We start from the raw sequence: 23,390 nt of genomic DNA on the forward strand, positions 1-23,390 counted from the left end.
GCAGTGGTGTGCTCTCTTGCTACCATCTTTCCTTGCGGTCAAGCAGCAGCAGCCCCATTCGGAGACGAGGGATCGAGCACGTCGTCAAATATGAAGTTCTCAACGTCCTTCAACACGCTCTTTGCGGCGTCGCAAGTCGCCATCTCGCCCGCCACCGCGTACAACCCAGTTGAACTAAAGGGCTACGGCAAGTTCACCGGCACCGTCGTCAACTCGACCTATAGCGGACGCGCTCTCCCCGCCCCCGTAGACGCCTGGCTCGGCATCGACTACTCAACACAGCCGGTTGGCGAGGGCCGCTTTAACCCCGTAACCTGGCCCGCGTCCTTCAACGGCACCAAGGCGGCGACAAAGTACGGCAAGACCTGCGTCCAGGACCCAACCTCGACCGATGTCAGCACACAAGATGAGGCCTGCCTCAACTTCAACGTCTACCGTACGCGCGGCATCCCGCTCGACCAGAAGACACCCGTCCTGGTCTGGATCCACGGCGGCGCGTTTTACGCGGGTAGCTACAAGAGCTTCGATGGCGCTGCGTTCGCCGCATCTTCAAAGGAGCCAATCACGGTCGTCAACTTCCACTACCGCATCAACTCGTTGGGTTTCCTGCCGTCTGCTCTCTTCGACGAAGAGGGCCTGCTGAACCTAGGCATGCGCGACCAGCACTTCTTCCTCCAGTTCGTGCAGAAGCACATCGCCGCGTTCGGCGGCGACCCGGAGGCCGTCACCATCGGTGGGCGCTCTGCTGGCGGTCACTCCGTCGGTATCCTCTACTTCCATAACTACAACGAGGATGAGGGCAAACCACTCTTCGCCAGAGCAATCCACCAGTCCGGTGCCGTTACCGCTCGTGCGTTTCCCAATGCTACATACCCTCTCTACGTCAAGCAGTATGAGGAGTACATGAACTACCTCTCCTGCCCGCTCGATGCCGACAATGCCGCGACCTTGGCCTGCCTCCGCGCCGCGGATATCGACGCGATCCGGAACATCAGCACCAAGCTTTATAACGACTACGACCCGGCTCTGACTTGGCCCTTCCAGCCCACGCAGGGTGGACCGTTGCTGGAGAAGTTTGGCTCGCAGTCAGGCTACGACGGCACATTCTTCAAGGTGCCTGTCATCACCTCCAACGTGAACGACGAGGCCAAGTACTACATGGCCGGCGACAAGGAGACTAACCAGGAGTTCCTCGACTACCTCCACAATATCTCCCCCGCCCTCAACAGCACCGACCTCCAGCTCCTCGAGGACCTCTACCCGGACCCCGCCACACACCCAGATTCACCCTTTGCCAACTCCCCCAACAGCACGCAGTACAATCGCCTTTCGGCTGCATGGAGCGATTATGCATACATCTGCGCTGGACAGGAGACGGCGTACCGCGCCTCCATCGCGGGCGTGCCGACGTGGAAGTTGCACTTCAACACCAACAACTCGTGGCCTGCGTGGAGGGGTATCCCGCATACCGCCGACACCAAGTACACTTGGGACGAGCCGGTGGTACAGTACCCTGAGGTCAGCCACATTTACCACGGATATCTGTCCAGCTTCGTTCTGTCCGGCGACCCCAACACTTTTAGGTACCCTGGCAGCCCCGAGTGGCCTCAGTACAAGCCAACTGGTTACGGACTTGAATCGGAGCCTGCATTGCAGCTTATCGTCCAGCCTAATAATGGAACTAAGGTCGAGAAGGATGATATTCGCAGGGAGGCTTGTCTCTACTGGAGAGACCCCGAGAGAGCTCCCCGCCTGAATAAATAAATGCAAGAGAAAGACATTTAGAATAATATACATAAGTTACCGTACCATACGGCTCACGTATCTAGAAATACTGAGCGTACTACTTAGAGACTGAATATTTGTTCTGTTGGCACAGACCTGTCTTCGGAGAGCATGTTATGGGACAAAAGCTCTCATGAATCACGTACTCTACCGTAAGCAACATGCAGACGTTTCTACAGGCAGGCTCACCTTTACTGCCGTTTATTGGCTATCGGCAATTTCCTACCACCCAGCGATTGGAGCAGATCTGCCACGTTGCTGCGCATTTGTGGCTGTGCGGCGGCCACCAACAAGACCCAAGGGCACATTGGTGCCTTTCATCGAGAAATCAGGCTGCAATCTCGTTAATATATGAAGACTCGCAATAGCTCATCGTTGGACTATAGATCGACTTATGTGCTACGCCGAAGACACGAATGTCATACGAAGGGCCTAGAGTCCAAGAATATAACAACAAGATCGACATGTTAGCTGCGCTCTCTGACGATCGGGCTAGTGCCTCTCACCAGGGCAGCTTCCAGGCGCAGAGCTCAGCGCTCCCGCTTCGTCCGCGGAATACTTTAGGAGAGACCGATAAAGAGGAGTTGGACAAATCGAGCAGGGTCATGAAATGTGAAGAAGATTGGACAAATACTTCAGATCTGGCAGAGCGCCGGAGAATACAAAACCGAATAGCTCAAAGGAACTACAGTAAGTAGATAAGAAGAGTTGATTGGTTGCTGGAAGAAGAAGCCATGCATTGACAAAAATTTAGGAAAGAAGTTGAAGAGAAGGCTTGAGGATCTGGAAAGGAGAGCATGTGATGAGGGACGACCTACTCCGGCAGAGACACCTTCATCCAGCAAGTACGAGAACGAGTTCCTGTCACGCTCCAGTCCATTCTCAGACGTAGCATACATGTACCCATCTCCTTCCGAAACACCCAAATTTTGCAACATCCCCCTACTGCGACATGCCGATCAGGAGCTTTCCTTTTCACCGATCGCCGATGAAAGTGAAGACAAGAGCTCATCGCCTTCTGAAACCTCAGAAGTAGCGCCTATCTATGCATTGCCGTCAGACCATCGGTTTCGGTCGATCGAAAAGCTGCTAGTAGAAGACTGTCTTAGCAACTTCTTCGAATGGCAAACCTGTCCCCAGAAATCGAACAAGCGAGCAGCAAACCCTCCAGCAACACAAACTCAGCAATCAAGCAAGAGATCTAGGAAATACGAGAAGTCGAACGACGAGAACGACAATGAGGGTAATGGAGGAAATGAGGCGGGTGAAGATTCGAACGCAAATATTGCGAGCGGCTCGACAATGACTCCGTCCGGCAAGAGCAGAAGTATCATTCTTGCTTGCCCCTTCTACAAGAAGGATCCTTTGAAGCATCTTCAGTGCCTCAGAATCGAACTCAAAAGGATCAAAGACGTCAAACAGCACCTCAATCGAAAACATCGCTAACCGTCGTATTACTGTCCAACATGCTGGATGATCTTCGACAAGCCAACGGGCCGAGACATCCACATTTCACAACGCGGTTGCTTTCTACAAGATCAGGTCAACTATGAGGGGATATCTGAAGATCAAAGCCGACAGCTCACTCGGAAGGTAGACAGACGATTATCTGAGGAACAGCAATGGTTCAGTGTGTGGGATATTGTGTTCCCTGATGTTCCACGTCCTGAGTCAGCATACTTGGGAAACCAGATCGAGGAGTCTATGGTCATGATCCACGACTTCTGGGATGCGAACGGAAAGGCTCTGGTCTCTGATGCTCTGTGGGAGCGAGGGCTCATACCAGAGCCAAACGTTTCAGACGATGAAGGGGAGCTTGAGAGCTTCCTGGCCGAGACATTGGAATCTGTTGTGGAAGAGCTGCTGGCGTCTTGCCGGGTGCAGATCGCGGCGAGTCTATCTCGGTCGAATCGTGATCGTTACGAGGCGTCATCAGCTCCAGAGAGAACCCCAACTTCAGAATCAGGTGCCAAAACTCAAAGCTATGACACGAGTGAGCAGGATCAACAAACAGCCGATCTTGCCCATGTAGGCGAAAGTGCCTTGGCATATGGAATGCCTGTGGCACAAGATTCTGTTGATGATTGCAACTTTCTCACTGGCCTTGAGATGGTTGGGCCATTAGCAAGCCATGATACTCAATCCTTCCTCGAGGGGTCACAATTCAGCATGTCGCGCAGCTGGTCGACGAGGGAAGAGGGCATTGCAGAGTTTGATGACCAGAGTTGGGAACTATTAGCCGGTGTGACCGACTTCTTACAAGCTGAGAGACCATAGTGGTAAAGTGTCGCTAGATTATTTTACTTTGATTGCTTCCTAAGAGAGAATTTACGAGTTGAATGGGCATGCACACAACACACCTAGGTGCAACCTACCTGCACTTTGGACAAACGGGGGAGGCCGCTGCTCCTAATTCAGCCTATGTCCTCGGTATCTCAAATGACGAATTCAGCTTGAAACCTGACCAAGTGACTACGTCACTGAAGTACTATGTCTGCTACGAAGATAAAGCCATCATGTTAGCCGTGAGACAGTGAGAACCTGGATACACTATTCTTTCCCTTGGCCTTGGAGGACTAGCTGCCTCTCCCCTTTTCCCCCAAAGCTCTTGTTACAAGAATCTCAGTTCTAGCAGAGAATCTGACGCTGCGCTTCTGCTAAGCCGCCCTTACTCGAAATATTTCCTGGTCCGAGGTCTAGATAAGGAGAGATTATATAAGGCCGATTGTAATTTAATGTTTCGATGTATTTACTTGCTTTATACTTATCAATCAAACAGATATACGTCATGGATTCTTGTGTGAACTGAGGTGAACTTTCTTTTGTCATTGACTAAACCATTTGCTTCGTCCAGTTTACCTGGAAATCTAACAGGCTGTTTTCTGAGATGTTCCAGCTGGAAGAGAGCGCGCAACGCATGATCGTCCGATATCGAGTAAGCAATGGTCTGCTTTATGAACTCCACCTCGCCAACTGCCAGCCACTCCGATACATCCTGAGAGTCAATCTTGTCTACGAACAGGTAAGCTGTGTGATGAAAATCTGTGTATCATATTCCTAATCACTCAAAATGGCATTATCCATTGGCCCCTTGTAATAGGTGCAGCATGGCTGTCTGAAATAGTTTCGTGTTCCTCGTATCTTCAACTAATGAAATGAGAGAAGACAGACCGTAGTGTTTTGAACCCACATCATGTCAGAGTTCACGTAGGATTCAACCTACGCTTACGTTAGATCTTCGACTTGGCGCAGCGGTTGAGCGAAGATCGCTTGCCGTGTCTCGTTAGCTTAAAGACGAGCCTTTGACAGGGGTTCATTGAAGGAAGCTATGCAGGACCTTTTGGCAAGATCCTCCAAATGTTCGAAGTAACCTGGATCATCTCAATCAATTGTCTGATCCCGACACGATGCGGAAGGTCGAAAATTGCCTCGTCCGAAGTCGCAATGTTTGATCTTTACAGTGGGCAATTTGCGGCAAAGAATACATATACTTCAATGATCCTGCTGCCTACGTAGGTCTGCTTTTTTTTTTTTTTGAACCCTCTCGTTTTTCTCGAGAACACCAGAATTCCTTTACCAAGCGCTTCCTCTTTTCGTGATACTTCTTACCATGGCTAAGTTGCATCACTCATCGCCCACCCCAATTCTCCAGAGCCATCACGGCGCACCCGAGGTATGAAGAAAATGCGAAACATGGCGGGATATCTTAAGAGCAGCGCGCTAAATTCGTATTCATTTTGCCGGCAGGGTAGTGTGAATGGAAGACCTACTGCGTTGATACTGGACATTGGCGGAGTTTTCTGCAACTTCTCCGCCGTCCCAGACGCTCCAATTCCAGGAAAGGTGTTCAAGCGCGTCCTTGAATCATCCGAATGGCATAGCTTGGAGGCAGGTAAGGCGACACAATCAGAGGTGTTCGGGGCCTTGACGAAGAGGTTCGCCCTTGCGGAGGGTGCCTTACAACAAACCATCCAGCTGGCATCGTCAACCTTGACACTCAACGAAGACTTTGTTGCAGCCGTCAGAAATCTCAAAGAGAACTCCGACGGCCAACTACGCGTGATTGCTGCAACCAATATGTCTACCGAAAGCTATAACATAGTTCACTCCAAGATTGGAGGTTGGGACATATTTGATGATGTCTACACGTCAGCCAGCCTGGGTGTACGAAAGCCGGAGCAAGGTTTCTTTGATCGAGCTCTCGAAGATGCAGGCTTGAATGCGAAATCAACTGTGTTTGTTGACGACCGACCGGAGAATGTCATCTGCGCCCAATGTCGCGGGATGCAAGGAGTCTTATTTGACAATACGGACAGAGTAATCCAGAAGCTGAACAGCCTTTTTGGTGATCCCATTGAGCGTGGTAAATCTTGGCTTCGAGCTCACGCAAAGGACATGTGGTGTATATCCAACACTGGCATTGAGATTCGGGAGCAGTTCCAGCAGCTTCTTTTATTGCATTGGACGAACGACTGGTACGGAGTCACCCCGGACAATAAGTTCGCCTGAAATACTAACTACTTTACGTTTCTTAGGGGACTTGTCGATATCGCCCAACACAATCCTCCTTCAGGCCAATGGAACTGCTTTTCTTATGGGCCTCCAGTGCTGACAACGGAAGTCTTTCCCGAGGACCTCGACACTACCTCTATCGCTCTCCTCACGCTTGATGTTGATTTCGATGTCAAGCAGAAGGCCATGGATAATATTCTCCAATTTTTGAATCCAGATGGATTAGCATATGTAAGTTGCTCCCCTTGGATGTACTTTTGAAACAAACTAAGAGTTGATTCTGTGCAGTGTTACTTCGACCCAGGCCGGCCGAGGCTTGATCCTTTTATCTCAGCCAATGTACTGCGAGTTTTCTACGCAAGTGGACGAGGCAATCAACTCCAGCCCGCGCTACACTTCATGGAGGATAGGCTCCGCACAGGCGCTTTCGAGCATGGAACTCGCTACTACCACCTGCCGGACTTCCTACTCTACTATCTCAGTGAACTATGTTCCAAGAATCCTAATGCCAGTGAGCTTGACAATTTGCGCGATCTACTCTGTCAGCGGTTGAAAGAGCGCATGGGATCTACAAACGATGCGTCAAGTGTCGGGCTTCGTCTGCTTGCATCGAACAACATGCGCCTGATTAACACAACGGATAGAAGGGTCCTACTGGACTTGCAGAGAAGTGATGGCAGCTGGATGGGATACTTATACCGGTATGGGTTCTCTGGGATCCTAATTGGAAGCGAAGGGGCCATTACTGCTTTGGCAGTGAAAGCCTTGCAGGGTGCCCATCGCGACTCGCAATGATGTGAGGAGAATTTTCACCAGCGCGAAACGTATTTCCAGCGTCTTCTATAATTCGACTTTTTATCTACCAACTGAAGTAAGTTTTCGCGTATGTAAAAGAAAGCCAGATGATGTAGATGATGGAGGTTCCTGCTAGGAGCAAGGGGGGCACACGTCTTCTGGATTTCTGTTTAGGGGGCCAGCGATGGAGAAGTCCCAGTCATTTGACCGGTCATGAACGAAAAACGAAGTATACATAAACATTCCACGTACCGAGTTGTGAAGAGTACTCGTTAAGAAGCCTTGAGTTTTCTACATAAATTAATTTTGTTCATGACGATAAATCGCTTTCACAGTTGTGTGACAATACTCCTACTCCGCTAAATGCTTTTATCCGCGTGACTGCCGCCTTTTCGTTTCCTTGGACTCCCTGGGTATCATATTATTCCGGTCTCTTCAATTAGACATACCACGCAACATCCTGGTCTTGCTCCCTCACAGTACTACTAGAATCCTGGCGACTAGTCCTTGACTGTGGCGTCATACCCAGCCCAGATATCCCATTCGGTTCAGTTATGTGACGAGAGAGCGAACGAGGGTGCGGCGTAGTCTCTGGCTCTGCCGCCCTCCCTGAGAATGTGTTGGCCGGCATACCGAGCTCGAGTTCTGGCCCTACGGTGTTTCTTTTGGGTTGTACATTCTCCGAGCTCAACATCCACCTCCCAGCTACGTAGGGCATCGAGAATCTTCTGGACCTCGACTTCGATAATGAGTTCTTGTTCGCATCTGGCGCTCCTTCGTTGCTGTCTCTCCTTGTTTCGGCGTGTGGGCGCATGGGGTTTGAGGCCTTGACGACCTTTGCAATCAGATCTGCCATGCCCATTTCGATATGTAGTTTGAGTAAATAGGCTAGCGGGTGGAACTGGGCATAGCTGTGACAGTTAGCGATGGCACGAGCCCACAAGAGTCAGCATCACATACATCAAAGTGTTCGGCAGGGACATGAGTCCAATGAGGATGACCTAGAGTGTGAATGATAAGCCACCAGATCAAGTGCAGTCGGAAAGCGATCAAACCTACATCAAGTGACATTGAGACTGCAATCATGGCCAGATTGAATCGGAATAGCGCCTTGTACTTAGTCAAGCCGCTAGCAATTAGCCGCGACTTGACCAGATAGATGAAGGTAAGGTTCAGTCCAGCATCCACAAGAAGAAAGATGCCCTTTTCTATCCTGTCCCAGATCTCGTTGATGTGAATGTAAGTCTCGTTGATCTGAAGACGAGCTGGAATCCAGATACAGAAGACGCTGATGTTGACCGCCAAGAGGATACCAAAGACTCCCCATTTCAGTCGTGTGGCTTGTGCAGGTATCGGCATCAAAATTGCGATTCGGTTGACGATGATTTGCATGAGACATTGTACCTGATGAAGCACTGATCAGCTAATGTCCAATATAAATCATGATTAAAAAAACCTGCTGGAAATTTACCTGGATCGTCCACAATACGACTTCAACCGATTGGCGTTAGTGTTTAAAAAAGTATGCGAATTGAAGCCCTACGATACTTACGTAGGAAAAAGAAGTATTCAAAGCTACTCGAAATTAGATACTGGGATTACTCAGAAGAGGGAGAGAAGCCTACCTTGGATCAATGATGGACGTCAGATAGCACCAGGATATGATGCCGATGACTATACTGGCGATCCATTCCGCCCAGATCAACCATATGTAGATGTTGACCCTGTGTGTCCTGTTCCAACTGGCTCTACTTTGTCGATAACCCTTGACTCCGCTCCATAGGCCGACTCCAAGCGTGAACCCCCAAAACATGCTCGCTATGTTCTGTTCATCGTTTGTTGGTGTCGAGCCGACATACCACGGGGGTATAAGTGTTCCCGCCATCGTTATGCTATGTGTCGTTTTTCATCGGACGTCGACGGTCACGGTGGATTCTCTGGTGTTGCTGTTCCACCTTCATCCCCGGCGGTAGGGGTGTGATCGAGAGGTGGAGGAGAAAATTGACAAGCTTTTTGGCAAAACGTCGGGGCAGGGCAGCCAATATGAGGAAAGTGACCCATTGACCGCTGCTCTCGTCGGAACTTCGCCAACCGCACTAGTCGCGATGGCGGGCAAGTAGGAAGCTAATGCATGCAACGGTGAGTGGCAGCACGGGGGAAGGATTATTTTGAAGGTTGGGTGGAGGGCAGCGCAACACAAGTGCTTGGGATAGCCAACATGTCCTAACCCCGACTCGGGAACGTCAGACGCTGGGGCCAAAATTCTTGACCTTTGGACCCTGCAGGCGTCAACTTGTCCGACCCTTTACTTCTCCATCCGTTGGACCCGGTTTGCCAGACCAGAGTTCATCGTAGAGTCGCCTGTTTGCGCAGGGAGTCGGCATTTGAAAGCTCACTGCAGCAGAGATGTTCCCTCTGGTCGGGCAGCCGGTTGCCGGCTCCCACTCTGGGGGTTTGCCACGCCGTCGCGAGTTCGAGGGTGGTAGCGATGATCTCCGGACAGTTACACCAGGGGCCCATGGGCCACACATGGAGACTGCCATAGAGAACAAGGCACGGTCTTGAAATTGGTAATGGCGCGGAGGCAAAGGCCGTGGACTGTCTGACGGTGCGATGATCGGACTAGAAGCCGGGGCGACCGGCCTCAAGCTAGTCCTCGATTCCTACGCAGCCGCGGCTACTAGTATGCAACTAGTAGCGGCATATACCGTAACCGCGAGTGATTCCAATCATAGCTTCGCCTAAGCCTTGGGAGCGGTGTGCTTCCGTTCTGTGCTCTTCCTTCTCACCTCTAACATGACCGGCCCGAAAACACAGACATTTGGATTCAACTCTTTTCAGGTAATGGGACCCCTCACTCACCCACACAAAATAGACTTTTAGTCCGCAGGAACGTGCGTCACTCCAATCGAGATCAGCACGAGGGTGCAGAAGTTTCGGTGCTACATGCGAGTCAGGGTTTTGCATTGTCGTCATTAGTGGTAGGCAATGGGGCCTAAAAAAGAGTTCGTTCCAAATCGTCCGTCCGGCACCACTGCGTTTCTCAGCGGGAAAGAGACCGAGACCGCGATTCAACGGCTGTTGGGGGATCATCCGGCCAAGCTTCATTGTTTGTTTCGCGTTGTCTTATTTGTTTGATGGTCTGGTCTCTCGAGAATAGACTCTAGAAATTACTCCTGACAGAATCAGGTCACTGGGTGAATAAGGATCTTCATGACTCAAATCGACTCTTGAGCAGCTGTGATGACCTCAGAACGTCATATTCTGCGGAGAGTTGGAGACATCTCCACGTGTAGATCTACAGTAGATAAATAACTGTTCTTAGCTTTTGAGGAAAGATAGGCGTCTGGATGGAGTGCCTGATCACGTTCCGAGCATCGGCCTGTGTTGAAAACATCCGTCCTATCTTGGCCAGACCGGCAACTTTACGAGATGGCAGAGGCTGCACAAAACGGCTTGTTTCAATGGTGCCAACAGTTGCGTGCATCTTTGCGTCTGTCCTCAATCTTCTATTGCCAAGATTGAAGCCCACATCTCACAAACATAACTGATCAACATGGCTCGAAAAAGCTGTTATGCCCGGAACCCTTGCCCCTCCCTCCTCCTTCTACCCCAGCGCTTTTCAGAGTCACAATGGCAATCTAGGATATGGAGTTAGAGAGGTAGATTATTGGCTCCTAATTGGCTAGCATCTCACCTAGTCTTTCCGTTGATTCGGCTCGATCCGTACTCGGGACAACGTTCTCATCGATTCTTTGTCCACAGCTTCCTTTGAGTGCGCAGTGCCCCAAGTTTCCTATGGCGACGTGAAGAGGACACCATTGCATCCTTGTGTAGTTGTTCTCTCAAAGTATCAGGGGCTGTGCCCAGGCGGCTTCGGCACTCTCGACCTTCCGGAATTGGCCTAGAATCCACAACCAACATGAGGAAATCAGGCTGCTTTCATTCGTCCGGGGACGTGGACTCTCGCTCCGATGCTTGGTGGTTCGGAAAACGTTGAACCAACGAGAAGAAGAAATGCAAATGAGGGGTCATTGTTATTTCGTCCTTCCAACATCAATGGCTTGTGTGGTCTGTCCAGTCGTCAAAACTAGGCATCACGACCTCTTCTTAGGCCCTCATTCTACAGTTTTTCAGTCTGTCTGAGCCATCGAGGAAGTCCATTTCATGGCTGCATCTCCACAAGGCGCGGCGGCCTCTAGTCTGCCCTCTGTGGGTCATTCCGAGGCTACCGCGACCGCGATACCTGTCGTAAGTTACGACCGGGTGTTCTTCCATCACGTTGCGCAGCCGTGGGCTAATAGTCACTGTTCTACTGAAGGATCCAGTCGTTGAGGATGAGGAAACAACAGATGCGGAGATCGAGAGGTGAGCTTGAGATGGAAGAGGAATCAGGATTCGGAAGTTGTCATTACTGAACGACTCGACATCCAGTATTCACACCTCTTCCACTGCATCTTTGAGTGAAAGTATCACCGAGTATCGCCGAATTCACGGACGCACTTACACCCAAAAGACCGATTACTGGGGACCGAATGACGAAAGACAGAATGAAGGGCTCGACATCGCGTACAGGATTGACCTCTAAATGTTACTTTGCCACACCCAGCACTGACCTGATATACCACGCAGCCACTATTGGGAGACTCTTCTTCTAGGTGATAAGTTATTTCTCGCGCCTTTCGCTAACGGCCCATCGGTAAGCAGTCGTCTTACCCATGACACTGAACTGCAGAATAACATTTCTGACATTGTTCGAGAATGTCCTTGATGTCGGCACAGGAACCGGCATTTGGGCGATGTATGTGCTGGCCGATAAACCTCAAGTCTGTGCTCAAAGGTGTTAACAGCGATACGTAGAGACTTTGCGGACGAGTATCCATCTGCTGAGGTTATCGGTGTTGATATTTCGCCCATTCAGCCAGGATGGGTACCGCCCAATTGCAAATTTCAAATCGATGATATCGAAGAGTCGTGGACATGGCCCATTGATCGTTTTGACTTTGTTCACATCAGACACCTCGAGGGAAGCGTAGCAGATTGGCCGAAGCTCTACAATCAATCGTATGTCCACATGAAGGCAGGAGGCTACATCGAGGTCAAGGAGATAGACGTTGAGCTATGCTCTCAGGTGCTCGTTGACTTGGACGATGGTCACGTCTACAAAAGGTGGGGCAAGGTTATGCTAGAGGCCATGGACCGGCTGGGAAAGACGGGAACTCAGAGCCGCAATCATGGTATTGCTAGGGGTCTTGAGGCGGCCGGATTCGTCGACGTCGTTGAACAGCAATGGGCGGCACCTGTTGGAGCTTGGCCGAGGGATTCGACTCTCAAGGAAGTGGGCGCGTGTCACCTCCAATATCTCGATCAATCCCTCGAGGGCTTCGGTACCTTCCTGCTCAAAGAGGTGATGGGCTGGGAATATGCGGAGATCCTGGTTTTCATGAGCGAAATGCGAAAGGCCATCAGAGACCTGAAGCTCCAATCTTACATCAAGCTGTACGTTGTGCTTTATTCTTCCCCTCATCTCTTTACGATCAACTTTCACTTCCTATTTACCGTGTACGTAATTACAGCTGACATCAATTGGTAAACACCAGTCACGTTGTTTATGCAAAGAAACCTGAGAAGGCTGTCGAAGGTGAAGAGTGAACGATTTTAGATAACTCCCTCTCGGAAGGCAACAGTCAGGAGGCAACGGTTGAAGTTTAGCTAGATTACAAAGATTTATCAAAATCAATACTATACAGGCTTATGATAGTTCAGTTTCTTCATTGCCCTCGATATAGTCGCTTCTTCGTAGCTTAGTTTGGGCAAAGATATTGCCAGATGAGTACTACGTACACTTTTCCCGCGCGGGTTATTGCTTACAGTCTGCGTACGAAAGTTGATTTGAGCTTTGCAAGTAAACTACCTAATCTATTACTTGGCTAGCCTTCTATGTCTGAGAAGATGTATGAAACAAAAGACCTAAACAGCTTCTACTTCTAATACATGACGTGAAACTGGGGACCACGGTTGCTACAAAATGGTGCAGGCTCTCATGCAAATTGTCTCGCAAAACAATGAGCCAATACACCTTACTTTGTGCCATCTTTAGTAACAGAAGTGGGCTCAAACCCCCAGTCACAGAGCTAAGACTCGTCGTAGTCGAACATTCTTACTGAGCGGACCATGGTAAAATGCCCACGATCTTGAGAATCTTTCAAGAGTAAAATTGAGTGATGGTTTATGTCATCGACAATACCTTGCGGAGACTACCAACCACACCTTTGAATCGATTACCGTCGACCACTAATACTTCGTTGGATTTGGATCTATTACGTGTGGTTGCTCGTATTCTTCTTTACCTGTATATAGACTTGCGGCCCGCCCAGGTCTGCCGTCATGTGCTAAATATGAGGTCTTTAATGTGCCAATGGTAATTTACCGAGTCTGTCTGAGAACTTTCATAGGAATAATAGCCTATCTAGCATACTTCTTCGTGAATATCTACTGACTACTTAAGTTAACAATTCTCTCAGAGATAGTCAAGAGCCACTGCTAAGCAAGCGCTGGGTTTTCTAGAGAATTAGATCAAAGAGAAATACTTAGTTATTCAGATGAGTTCGGCGCATGTTTCCACTCTGAAATGGCACACATCGAAACCAATTGAGGGCCATCGTTGTACCGCCAGCGCGTCAGAGACCTTCCATAAGGGGCCTAGAATATGCATCAAATATAGAGAACTTCCCATTCTGATTCGCCCGGGGAAGCGAACTTTCGCTTCGACCCTTGGCAAATCAACCCCTGGTGTGCAGAAACGGACGCGCGTTGGATAGAACCAACAGAGAAATCAGTGCATTGCAAAAGAGGGGTCAGTTAGCCCATACAAATACCGGTGATCCAAACGGCGACAGAATCTTTCTCTAATTTTCATGACTCATCTGCCTTATTTTTCAATCGCTTACAAGTCAGAGATCCTTCAAAACACCCAGCATGGTCTCGACCCCGGATGCAACAGCTGGAACAGCGATTCCATCGCCGGAGAGTCCATCTCCGAAGGCAGCTGGTTCGACGAGCTCATCCCCAAGGAGCACCAACGAGCCCGACTCAGGCGCCATAGCTGCCGTAAGTCTCCAAGTGCTCAAATGTGGTATTATTGGATATCCTCAAGGGTGTAGAGAATAAGGATTGCGCTGACCCGCTCTTGCCTAAGGACCCTGTCTTCGAAAATGAGGACTTGACTGAAGCTGAGACGGAGAGGTAAGCCGAAAGAGTTTCTGTCAAGTAGTCTATTCGGTCGCTGAAACTTTAATCATTACAGTATTCGTACCGCCTCAACTGCTTCAATTAGCGAGAGTATCACGGAATATCGTCGCATCCTAGGGCGCACATATACCCAGAAAACCGACTATTGGGGGCCAAATGATGAGAAGCAGAATGAAGGGCTCGATCTTGCGTAAGTGCCCTCAACAGGCTACAATACGCTGCACTCTAAGACTGTCTCTGCGAGGCGGTGATGGTTCTTAATTTCGCACGTTTCTAACATCAATGCGAAAGACACTATCTGGAACTTTTGTTTTTCGACGATAAGCTTTTCTTAGCACCCATCGGTAAAACTCCTCATGTAGGTTTCTGAAATGAGCACATTACTTCTGCCGCCGATTTCTGACACATACGCCTGCCAGAGAGTCCTAGACGTTGGAACAGGCACTGGAATCTGGGCAATGTAAGTTACGTGACGCGTTTCAACTACGATGACTTATATCGGGAGAGGGGCGGTAATCAAAGGGAATGACTGACTGGTCGACTACAGCGATTTTGCGGATGAATTTCCTTCAGCTGATGTCATTGGAGTTGACATATCACCTATCCAACCTGGTTGGGTTCCGCCAAACTGCAAATTCCAAATCGACGACATCGAGGAGCCGTGGACCTGGCCTCGAGAACACTTCAATTACGTTCATATCCGTCACATGGAGGCGGCTGTTTCTGACTGGCCAAGGTTGTACAAGCAATCATTCGATCACCTCGTACCTGGTGGATACATTGAAGTAAATGAATGGGATATTGAAGATCACTCTCAAGCTCTAGGGGATGATCTGCCGCAAGACCACATTTACAGGAGGTGGGCGAAGACTATCTTCGAGGCCACCGATAGACTGGGCAAGACCGCAAAGCAGACCAGAAACCACGGCGTTGCAAATGCCCTGCGGGATGCCGGGTTTGTTGATGTCGTGGAAAAGAGCTGGCCTTTCCCAATCGGCGGCTGGGCATCAGACCCTAAGTTGAAAGAATGTGGCGCCGTCAATCTGGAATATCTCGACCAGTCACTTGAAGGATTTGGGTTCTTCTTGCTGCGACAAATCATGGGATGGGAAGATGCGGAAATTCTTGTGTTCATCAGCGAAATGCGGAAGGCTTTGAGGGATCTCAAGCTTCAGACATATCTAAGACTGTGAGTTAGATCTTTCTTTTCGGCAGGCTCTGACTAACACCATTTCCCTAGACACGTGGTCTATGGACGGAAGCCTACGGAGGAAGAAGTCTCTGGCGAGCAAGTCGTTGCCGCACCACTGCCTTGAGTCAGGGGTTGGTTGGGTTGGCTCGAAGTGATACGGTAGTGCTGGTATAAACTCAAGCTATCTTCAAGGAAGCAGAAAGATTCGAGCGCTTGTCAACGGCGAAGTTCTAAAGCAGTTAGAACGATTTGATAGTCGAAGATGGACAGTCAATGGTGATTTCCACATGTTTTCAAACCAACATAACTCTTTTCCTGCGAAGTTTGGCGATGAATACAATCACCCTTACGGAAAGAAAATTCTTACATCGCAATGAAGTGAGTTGTAGATTTGATTGCTGCCGCGGTTGGGTTGATGTCTGATGCCTGCTATGGCCATGGGTGCATGCTCGAAGCAAACAACAGAGAGAAGATAAGCGCCGATGATGGCGAATCAAAAGCTTGAAATGAGACTCGCAAATAGGTACCCCCAAGCTGGCGCATTCGGAGGAACTGAACCAACAAAGACTACACTTCGCGTTGGTTCTAACCGACCAAGCCCACCTCCAACAAGGAAGGCAGGCTGGAAAGTGGAGAAATCCTACAAAACCAAGAGTGCGGCACATTTTTTCTGCGAGTCTTAGGAAATCCCCAGGTCAACATCTTCAACCAGACTTTGCCACCATTTTCCCGCATTGCAGACACCCTTGTCACTTCTCGAGATGGAAGGCACAGGTTATTGGTGCACAGATCACGGCATACCTGCACTCCCTTCAGCAGCAGGCAGCGATGTGCCGCTCGAAAGCGAATCTGTGAGTTCGTGCAGACCTGCGGTTTCCAGCTCCCCGGCGCCTTGCTGAAAGAAATACAGTCCAAAGATGTGTTAAGCATTGACGAGCAAATGTCCGTATGCCTCCATATTAAGTTTATCAGATCAAGCTTAACAACTTCGCGCTTCATAGCTTAAAATACTCTGTTTCCCTAACTTCCAGCGTTCTGGACTACCCGGTTGAATACGGCCGACGGTACCATGCTTTCCGATCTGGGAGTGAGTTCGTTCTGGATCCTAGCCCCCATCTGTGTTGGTCTCATCCAAAGGAACAGCGTATATCATGCCGAATGATGAGCCAGAGATGGAGAGGATGGACATGTGCCATTCGATGATGACAAGAGCTATTGGCAATAGACTTTTCCTCGCGCCCCTCGAGAGAAGCAAGATCCATGCTGTTCTCGATGTCGGGACCGGCACAGGAATATGTGAGTGAACCGTATTGTCTTTCTGTCTCTGACTATGGGATTTTCGAATAGAAACTAATAACTGACAAATTGATAGGGGCCATTGAAATGGGTGATCTGTTCGAAAACGCAGAGATAATTGGAGTTGATCTGAGCGCCATTCAACCAACATGGCAAGTCTACAAAAAGTCCCCATGATGTAAATGGATGTTATTAACCCTCTCATTTGTGACTTACTATTCAGGGTTCCCGAGAATGTCAAGTTTCAAGTTGACGACGTCGAAAGTCCCTGGGTCGAAGTAAAGAAGTATGACTTCATCTTCACAAGGTTTTTAGCAGCATCTATCCGTGACTGGCCCAAATTGATAGAGAACGTGTACAAGTATGTCGTATTTCCATGTCTATGAAGCAACTGCGTGGTCGATTCATTCCTTCACAAGCTCCTTCAAACATCAATTATGTGGGAGACACATTTACGGAGTTGAATCAAAAGTCTAATTGAAACATACAGTCATCTGAACCCAGGAGGCTGGGCTGAATTTCACGAAATGAACGCCGAGATCTATTCCGACGACGGTTCGTACACGGAAAATCACGTAACCTGGGACTGGAATCAGACCTTTTTGGAAACCATGGAGAACCTGGGCATTGATCCTTGCCCGGGTCCTAAGCTCGAAGGCTGGGTCCGGGAACAAAGGTTCGAGAACGTCTTCCATCAGAAAATCAAAAATCCACTAGGCCCGTGGCCAAAAGATCCATGGTACAAAGACCTTGGGCTCATCAACCTAGCACAAATGCTAGATGGCTTGGAAGGCTTCACCTTACGGGTGTTCTGTGGTGCTCTGAAGCGGACCAAGGAGCAGGTTCTGGTAGAAGTTGCGAATGTGCGGAATGAAATGAAGACTGGCGCTTATCATGGCCTGTATGATATGTAGGTCTTGCCGGTATCTTGCGCGATTGCTCGGACACTGATCATTGATCGCCTAGCCATGTGGTGTACGGACAAAAGCCACCCATTTCCTGAATTGACGTTTTGGGCCACAATAGGTACAAGGGGGCTCGAGTTTGAAGACATGTATTACGATCGCGTGGATCGTGTGGATGGGCGGTTTGATAGGATCATAGTCAAAAGAGCAAGCATTAGCTTCTCGTATGCTTTTTGCAGTTTTTGATTGTCCTTTGCTACCTTATGATTGGAAGTTATTGCCGACTGTCAGACAACTTTGCTGAGCAACTTCTAACGCATGGCAGTAATACACTTTTCCATAATTCGAGTACTCGTAGCCCAGAGGCACAAGACACTCTACAGCTTTCTGAAATGAAGCGAGCCTGTCAAATGAAAACTTGAAAAGAGAGTAAGACGGCAACAAAAAGCAGTAGAGGCGTCACGGCGTGACACGTTGCCGCCCAAGCAAGCCCACATTCACTTTCTTGATATCGTCATCCTCAAAAAAGATAGTAACGTACAGCTCGACATTGGCCTGATTCGAACAGACGCTCCCGAAGGAACAAGATTTCTAGTCTTGCGCATTAGACCACTCTGCCACAACGCCGCGATCCACTGGAGGTGGAGTTGAACAGCGAAGCTCAGGTGCGAATTATGATGTGTTCGGCTAGCAACAACAGCCCGACTCTTATCCTGCAACGTGCGCCGATCCAATTGACCCTTGGAAAACGTTGCAGGCGCAACACTGGCTTGCAATTGAAACCGCTTATTATGGGGATTTCATACAAGTACCTAGGTGGCTAAGTGGTCAAAGGCAAGATGCCATGTAGGGATTTGCTCATACCATCTTCAGACAATAAAATAAATTGGGTCCGTTCCGACGAGCCGATCCAAGTACGCTATCCTCAGCCCACTTTCAAAGCCCCGTCTGGTATCCACACAAAATGGCCGGTGCAGAGGCAATGAGCTCCCAAGAGCCCAAGTCTTGATTATAGGTGCATTGAACGCCGAGATATCGTCACGGACAGTGTGTTTGGGCTTGCAAGCCAAAAAGCTTGAGCATCGTCTTCCTGCTTGGGACCTTCAAACATCTGTAGGAGCAGGATAACTCATCCCTGAAAGACCAAGAGCCTGCTCATAGTGCTCGGAAACGGCCAGGTCATAGTGGTTATTTGCGTAGATTTCATGGATTGCTTCTCTCATTTTAGCATGTAATAAGTAATGGCTTTCGCGGTGAATCTGAGGCCAGGTCCGCCAGTCTCTATGCCCTTCCAGACTCAAAAGAGCTGAGGGGCAAAATCAGGTTGCACTGTAGAAGGGCTTTCGCCCCCTCGTATGACCCAGGCAGGATCCACTTACGAAGTTATCTTGAATCTTGATTGATACATAGAACTCGGTCTTCTTACCTATACTCATGCACTAAATCCTCATTAGCACGCGAAAATGGCACATTGAGGGCTTGCGCTGAATGCTATCGTATTCCCACGTGTAGCATAAACACGATGGACATACCAACAGAGGTCCTTCGCTCCCAACTCTTTGTATGACTTTATTGACATATCGCGTACCAGTGGCTGGCTTTCTTCAGATTGTTAAACAAAAGTAGGGTTGGAATTCTGCAAAGTGCCTAATCCTCAGGGGCATTAGGTAAGTTAACCCAAAGTCGCAGGGAGTATTTGAAATTGCGTCCGGATCAACTCGCCCCCGATCGGATGAGTTTTATTCACCGCTGCTGATGCAAGATCTAAGCCAGCATGTCAAACACCCGTGCCCTAATCTCCGAAGTGACGACTTGCACCAACCAAGTGAGAATGGGGCAACAGCTGGATAGCTGAGCCAGTATCGGGAAGATAGAGAAGATTGCCGCTCGGAAGTCCTTCGTATCAGGGTCTGCTCCTCATTATCTCTGTTGGCAGCTATGCTTCCCTGACTTGAATCAGGCCTGTCATGAACGAAGCAGCTTTTCAAATGTTCAAAAGAACGACGACTGTGGGAGGAGGGCAATACCACATGCCGGGATCGCGCTTGTCGGTATCATATATCATCGCGGTAACCGTTCAAAATTGAGAGAGCTACGGGAATGACCACCTGAGCTCTGTTGCGATCCAAGCAAGGAGTGCTTGCAGTGTCAGTTCGTCTGGCTTCTTTCCACACATCATCTGTGCAATAACAACGCAAGCCAGCCGATAAAGTTTCATAAGTTCTTCCCTTACGACGCACCAATGCATGGTCCCCCAAAAGCTTTCGAGTTATTCCGTGGGGGTAATGTAGGCTGCAGCTGTGCAGGTATCAAGGTGCGTGCGCCATGCCAGGGGTGAAAAGGGGGATCATTACGAGATACATACTGCGTACCTCTGCTTACACAACGACGCTATTACCAGAGATGTTTTACCAAACGGTATAAACCGCAAGAACCCGCGGATCGCGGAAAGAATTTTTTCTGGTACTGGTGCCTTCAATTATGTTAGTTGAAAATGCTTGCCTGTTTCTGTGACCAAACCATTACGAACGTCCAACCCTATAGCCATGGTTCCGGAACCAATGTCATTTTGACTATCGATCATCCCAAGTTGCAAGAGTCTAAATCACTGAGACTCATCTCGTTCGGCGGCAAACGGAAAATCATAGGCAAATGTTCTGCTCGTAGCTCTGCCCACTTCAGGAACCGGAACCCGAAAGGAGGGTAATTAGAGTTCACGGTATTTCAACCCCCGGTACCCCGGGGGTGAATCACGGTTTTCTGTCACTCGCCGTGCCTCTAAACAAGGGAACGAGTGGGGCTTCAAGAGTTCGCATTGCAACGTCACGGCCTTTGACCACGCTCACTGGGGTAATTGGGGACAAGGAACCTGACTCGGGTCGTCCGAAACACAGGGCATGATAACCAGTTCTTGCTGTGATCAAGGACGCGCTCCCGCCTGAGAGAACCTTGAGTTTTATCAGTGGCAGATAACTTCCTACCCCCTGCGGCACTGCCCTGAGTGCTTGAATGCTATCTTGTTTTATCATGGTAGTGCTACTACCATTGCAACGCGGTAAGTGCCACATGCTACGCCAGCACTCGATGGAAGGGAAAAGGTTGTCTCTCGCGGGAAGGCGACTGTGACAATCTGCACTTTCTTCACTGCACCTCCGCTATCATCATGAACAGGATGACCCCTCAGATCTTTGTGATACATATCTCTCAGCATCTCCAGTGACATTCCCGCATTTGGATTGCCTGCTGTGCAGATTCAATACGCTCCTTGCTTGCAGCCTCGACTTTTCCCGACCATCTTGCGGCGGCGGCGATCGAAATTCGGCAGAAGTTTGTGTTTTTGACATCGCGCAAACGGTCCCAAGTCGCCCAGCATGGTGACAATGAACCATGACTACACCAAGGGTCAGATGATCGGCCTGGCAATTGGGTTTATGGTCATTCCTACAGTATTTTATGGACTTCGCGTCTGGGCGAAGCTACTCGTCAAAAGGTTTGCTTGGGACGACTACCTAACCGGAGCAGCGCTGGTAAGTCTACAGATGGAGCTTGGAGCCATTGGTTAAATAATATCAAATGCTGACCGGTGTCTCCTTTGAACAGCTGGTATCAATCACCTGCTGTACTCTGCAACTAGCTAGTATGTCTGGAATTTCCATGATCACTTAGCAAGAAGAAGGAACTGACGCGAAGGCAAGCTGCAATTCACGGTCATTTGGGACAACATCAGCCCACGTTCCCCGACGGCTCCCCAATTATGGATGATCCAGGGTTGATATTCTTCGAAGAGGTGAGTTTGTCTCTCCAGCTCGCCGGCGTCGCATCTGGCACATAGCTAACAAGCTTTTCGCACATCAGACAAAGTTTGCACTTAACATGATTTCAATCCTGGGCTTAGGGCTCGTCAAATCATCTATTCTCGTGTTGTATTACACCCTCTTCCCAAGCCAAAGGTTTCGCTACGTCGTCTTTGGGGTACTAGCCTTTGTGATCGGATGGACGGTCAGCTTCTTCTTCTCCCATCTCTTTACTTGTTTCCCCATCACGGTGTTCATCGAGCCCTACTATGGCAACTCGTGTGTTCAGACGGTACCGATGTTCCTCGCGCTTCTATTCACCGACGTCATTGCCGACTTTGTCATCCTCGTACTACCTGTCGCGATGGTTCTCAAAGTCCAGATGCCCCTCAAGAAGAAACTTGCAGTCATCGCAATGCTAGGACTTGGCGCTGCGTAAGTTTTCCAATGTCGTTGGGAAGGAAAAAGGTTGCTGACAAAAATGTAGCGTCTGTGCCGTGAGTGTCACGAGAGTGGTAGCTACTTTTGCTATCGCCGAAGAATATGTCAAGCATCCTAACGATGTCATCTGTAAGTCACACTTGGACTGATCAACTCCAGCTCCTTCGCTGACGATGACATAAGATTACACCGCCCCCGTTTTCTTCTGGACCAACATTGAACTGTCGCTGGCCATTGTTTGCGCTTGTCTCCCAACACTCCGGCCAATCTGGGTGCATTTCTTCCCCAAGCCCATTACGACAGGAAACGATTCTTACGAGTACGGATCATCACGACGTATTGGTGGGAAGAACAGTATGAGAACACCCAGAACGCCATATGAAGAGCTCGATGAATTAGAAATGATTCGAAACGACGACAAGACGCGCTCAGGCTCCCCAGAAGGACGAGAAATTCTGAGAGAGACGACGATTCATCAGACGATTGAGCCTTCCGACAGCTCGAGTACTGCCAACTTAAGGACCAATGGTGTTGGATTATGAGCAGGAGGACTAATTTGAGGAAGAGATATGTATGAGCGTTGATTTTTTGACAGTCGTTCATAGTTCTAATGAGATCGAATTTTGATTGTTTCCTTGATGATACCTCATTCGTACTTTTGCCGACTGCTATCGAAACTCCAGATCTGAGCTCGACTGTGGCACTTGTCTTTTCTTCTCAATTCTTGACCTACCTAATCAATGGTATCCGAACCAACTTGCAAACGGCGATTTCCCTATCAAATGTCACACAACCACAAGTCTCAAATTTGATCGTCAGTTGCAGGACTTTGTTAATCAATAAGCCGCGTGGCTTCGAGAATCACACGTAACCCTAGCAAATTGCTAAGATTGCGCTTCGGAGAGCAGCGGCGCCGCCCTGCCGAGGACTTACGGACCTGACCAAAGCACAATTCTTGGTGTGCTTTAGATGTCCAAATAACCTCTCCATCCACAACCTCCACAGGACGGGTCAGCGGGGGCAAAGAGGGGATGATTTTCTCGCCAAGGGGGGTTTTCTCTTTCGACAATCGGTGCAGCGGACCCGTTTGATATCGTATGTCCCGCAAGACAAGGTCGAACCCAGCAACAAGCTCCACCTGCAATGCCAGGGTAACCGGACACGACCATGTCGCGGTTGGGATTCCGTAATCTTTTGCCAAGGATGGGAACGCCTGCGTCGTTTTTCTGCAATGGAATTCCAGCGCCCTTGTCGTATGATGGTAATATTCGCCCAGAAGTCCGCTCGTTAGTGGCCGCAAGCTCCGAGATGCGACGGTCACATTGGGGATGGAGGGTCTGGAGAGGATTTGCCCCTCTCTCTCTCCTCTTCCCCCCTTTGATGGTGGCACGGTGTAGACCCTGACCAAGATGGAGAACC

General features: G+C 49.3%; 8 protein-coding genes across 8 annotated transcripts; 7 read left to right on the forward strand and 1 right to left on the reverse strand.

Moving 5' to 3' along the window:
- Window positions 1-90: 90 nt before the first annotated feature.
- CABS01_00614 (para-nitrobenzyl esterase) lies at window positions 91-1,764 on the forward strand (the record flags this gene model as incomplete). Its single annotated transcript, XM_060533995.1, has 1 exon — window positions 91-1,764. One exon carries the CDS (start codon window positions 91-93, stop codon window positions 1,762-1,764), a length of 1,674 nt encoding a protein of 557 aa, XP_060406509.1.
- A 437-nt stretch (window positions 1,765-2,201) lies between these two features.
- CABS01_00615 (uncharacterized protein) lies at window positions 2,202-4,062 on the forward strand (the record flags this gene model as incomplete). The annotated part of the gene is made up of 3 exons (XM_060533996.1): window positions 2,202-2,475; window positions 2,540-3,112; window positions 3,323-4,062. 3 exons carry the CDS (start codon window positions 2,202-2,204, stop codon window positions 4,060-4,062), a joined length of 1,587 nt encoding a protein of 528 aa, XP_060406510.1.
- A 1,333-nt stretch (window positions 4,063-5,395) lies between these two features.
- Window positions 5,396-7,092, forward strand: CABS01_00616 (uncharacterized protein; the record flags this gene model as incomplete). The annotated part of the gene is made up of 4 exons (XM_060533997.1): window positions 5,396-5,458; window positions 5,533-6,260; window positions 6,321-6,528; window positions 6,586-7,092. The coding sequence occupies 4 exons, from the start codon at window positions 5,396-5,398 to the stop codon at window positions 7,090-7,092; spliced, it is 1,506 nt and encodes a 501-aa protein (XP_060406511.1).
- Window positions 7,093-7,531: 439 nt separating this feature from the next.
- On the reverse strand, window positions 7,532-8,977 carry CABS01_00617 (uncharacterized protein; the record flags this gene model as incomplete). The annotated part of the gene is made up of 6 exons (XM_060533998.1): window positions 7,532-8,003; window positions 8,053-8,093; window positions 8,152-8,496; window positions 8,564-8,583; window positions 8,645-8,667; window positions 8,718-8,977. The coding sequence occupies 6 exons, from the start codon at window positions 8,975-8,977 to the stop codon at window positions 7,532-7,534; spliced, it is 1,161 nt and encodes a 386-aa protein (XP_060406512.1).
- Window positions 8,978-11,259: 2,282 nt separating this feature from the next.
- Window positions 11,260-12,744, forward strand: CABS01_00618 (UMTA; the record flags this gene model as incomplete). The annotated part of the gene is made up of 7 exons (XM_060533999.1): window positions 11,260-11,343; window positions 11,414-11,460; window positions 11,527-11,661; window positions 11,725-11,791; window positions 11,853-11,893; window positions 11,953-12,591; window positions 12,693-12,744. The coding sequence occupies 7 exons, from the start codon at window positions 11,260-11,262 to the stop codon at window positions 12,742-12,744; spliced, it is 1,065 nt and encodes a 354-aa protein (XP_060406513.1).
- Window positions 12,745-14,070: 1,326 nt separating this feature from the next.
- Window positions 14,071-15,659, forward strand: CABS01_00619 (UMTA; the record flags this gene model as incomplete). Its single annotated transcript, XM_060534000.1, has 7 exons — window positions 14,071-14,202; window positions 14,291-14,337; window positions 14,399-14,533; window positions 14,635-14,701; window positions 14,763-14,803; window positions 14,891-15,532; window positions 15,584-15,659. The coding sequence occupies 7 exons, from the start codon at window positions 14,071-14,073 to the stop codon at window positions 15,657-15,659; spliced, it is 1,140 nt and encodes a 379-aa protein (XP_060406514.1).
- Window positions 15,660-16,686: 1,027 nt separating this feature from the next.
- CABS01_00620 (UMTA methyltransferase) lies at window positions 16,687-17,745 on the forward strand (the record flags this gene model as incomplete). Its single annotated transcript, XM_060534001.1, has 4 exons — window positions 16,687-16,831; window positions 16,908-16,998; window positions 17,055-17,192; window positions 17,322-17,745. 4 exons carry the CDS (start codon window positions 16,687-16,689, stop codon window positions 17,743-17,745), a joined length of 798 nt encoding a protein of 265 aa, XP_060406515.1.
- Window positions 17,746-21,107: 3,362 nt separating this feature from the next.
- CABS01_00621 (uncharacterized protein) lies at window positions 21,108-22,513 on the forward strand (the record flags this gene model as incomplete). Its single annotated transcript, XM_060534002.1, has 6 exons — window positions 21,108-21,263; window positions 21,337-21,373; window positions 21,432-21,523; window positions 21,592-21,965; window positions 22,018-22,100; window positions 22,155-22,513. 6 exons carry the CDS (start codon window positions 21,108-21,110, stop codon window positions 22,511-22,513), a joined length of 1,101 nt encoding a protein of 366 aa, XP_060406516.1.
- Window positions 22,514-23,390: the final 877 nt, after the last annotated feature.

This window comes from Colletotrichum abscissum, assembly GCF_030869225.1.
Source record: "Colletotrichum abscissum strain IMI 504890 chromosome Unknown Scaffold_1.1, whole genome shotgun sequence".
NCBI lineage: Eukaryota > Fungi > Ascomycota > Sordariomycetes > Glomerellales > Glomerellaceae > Colletotrichum > Colletotrichum abscissum.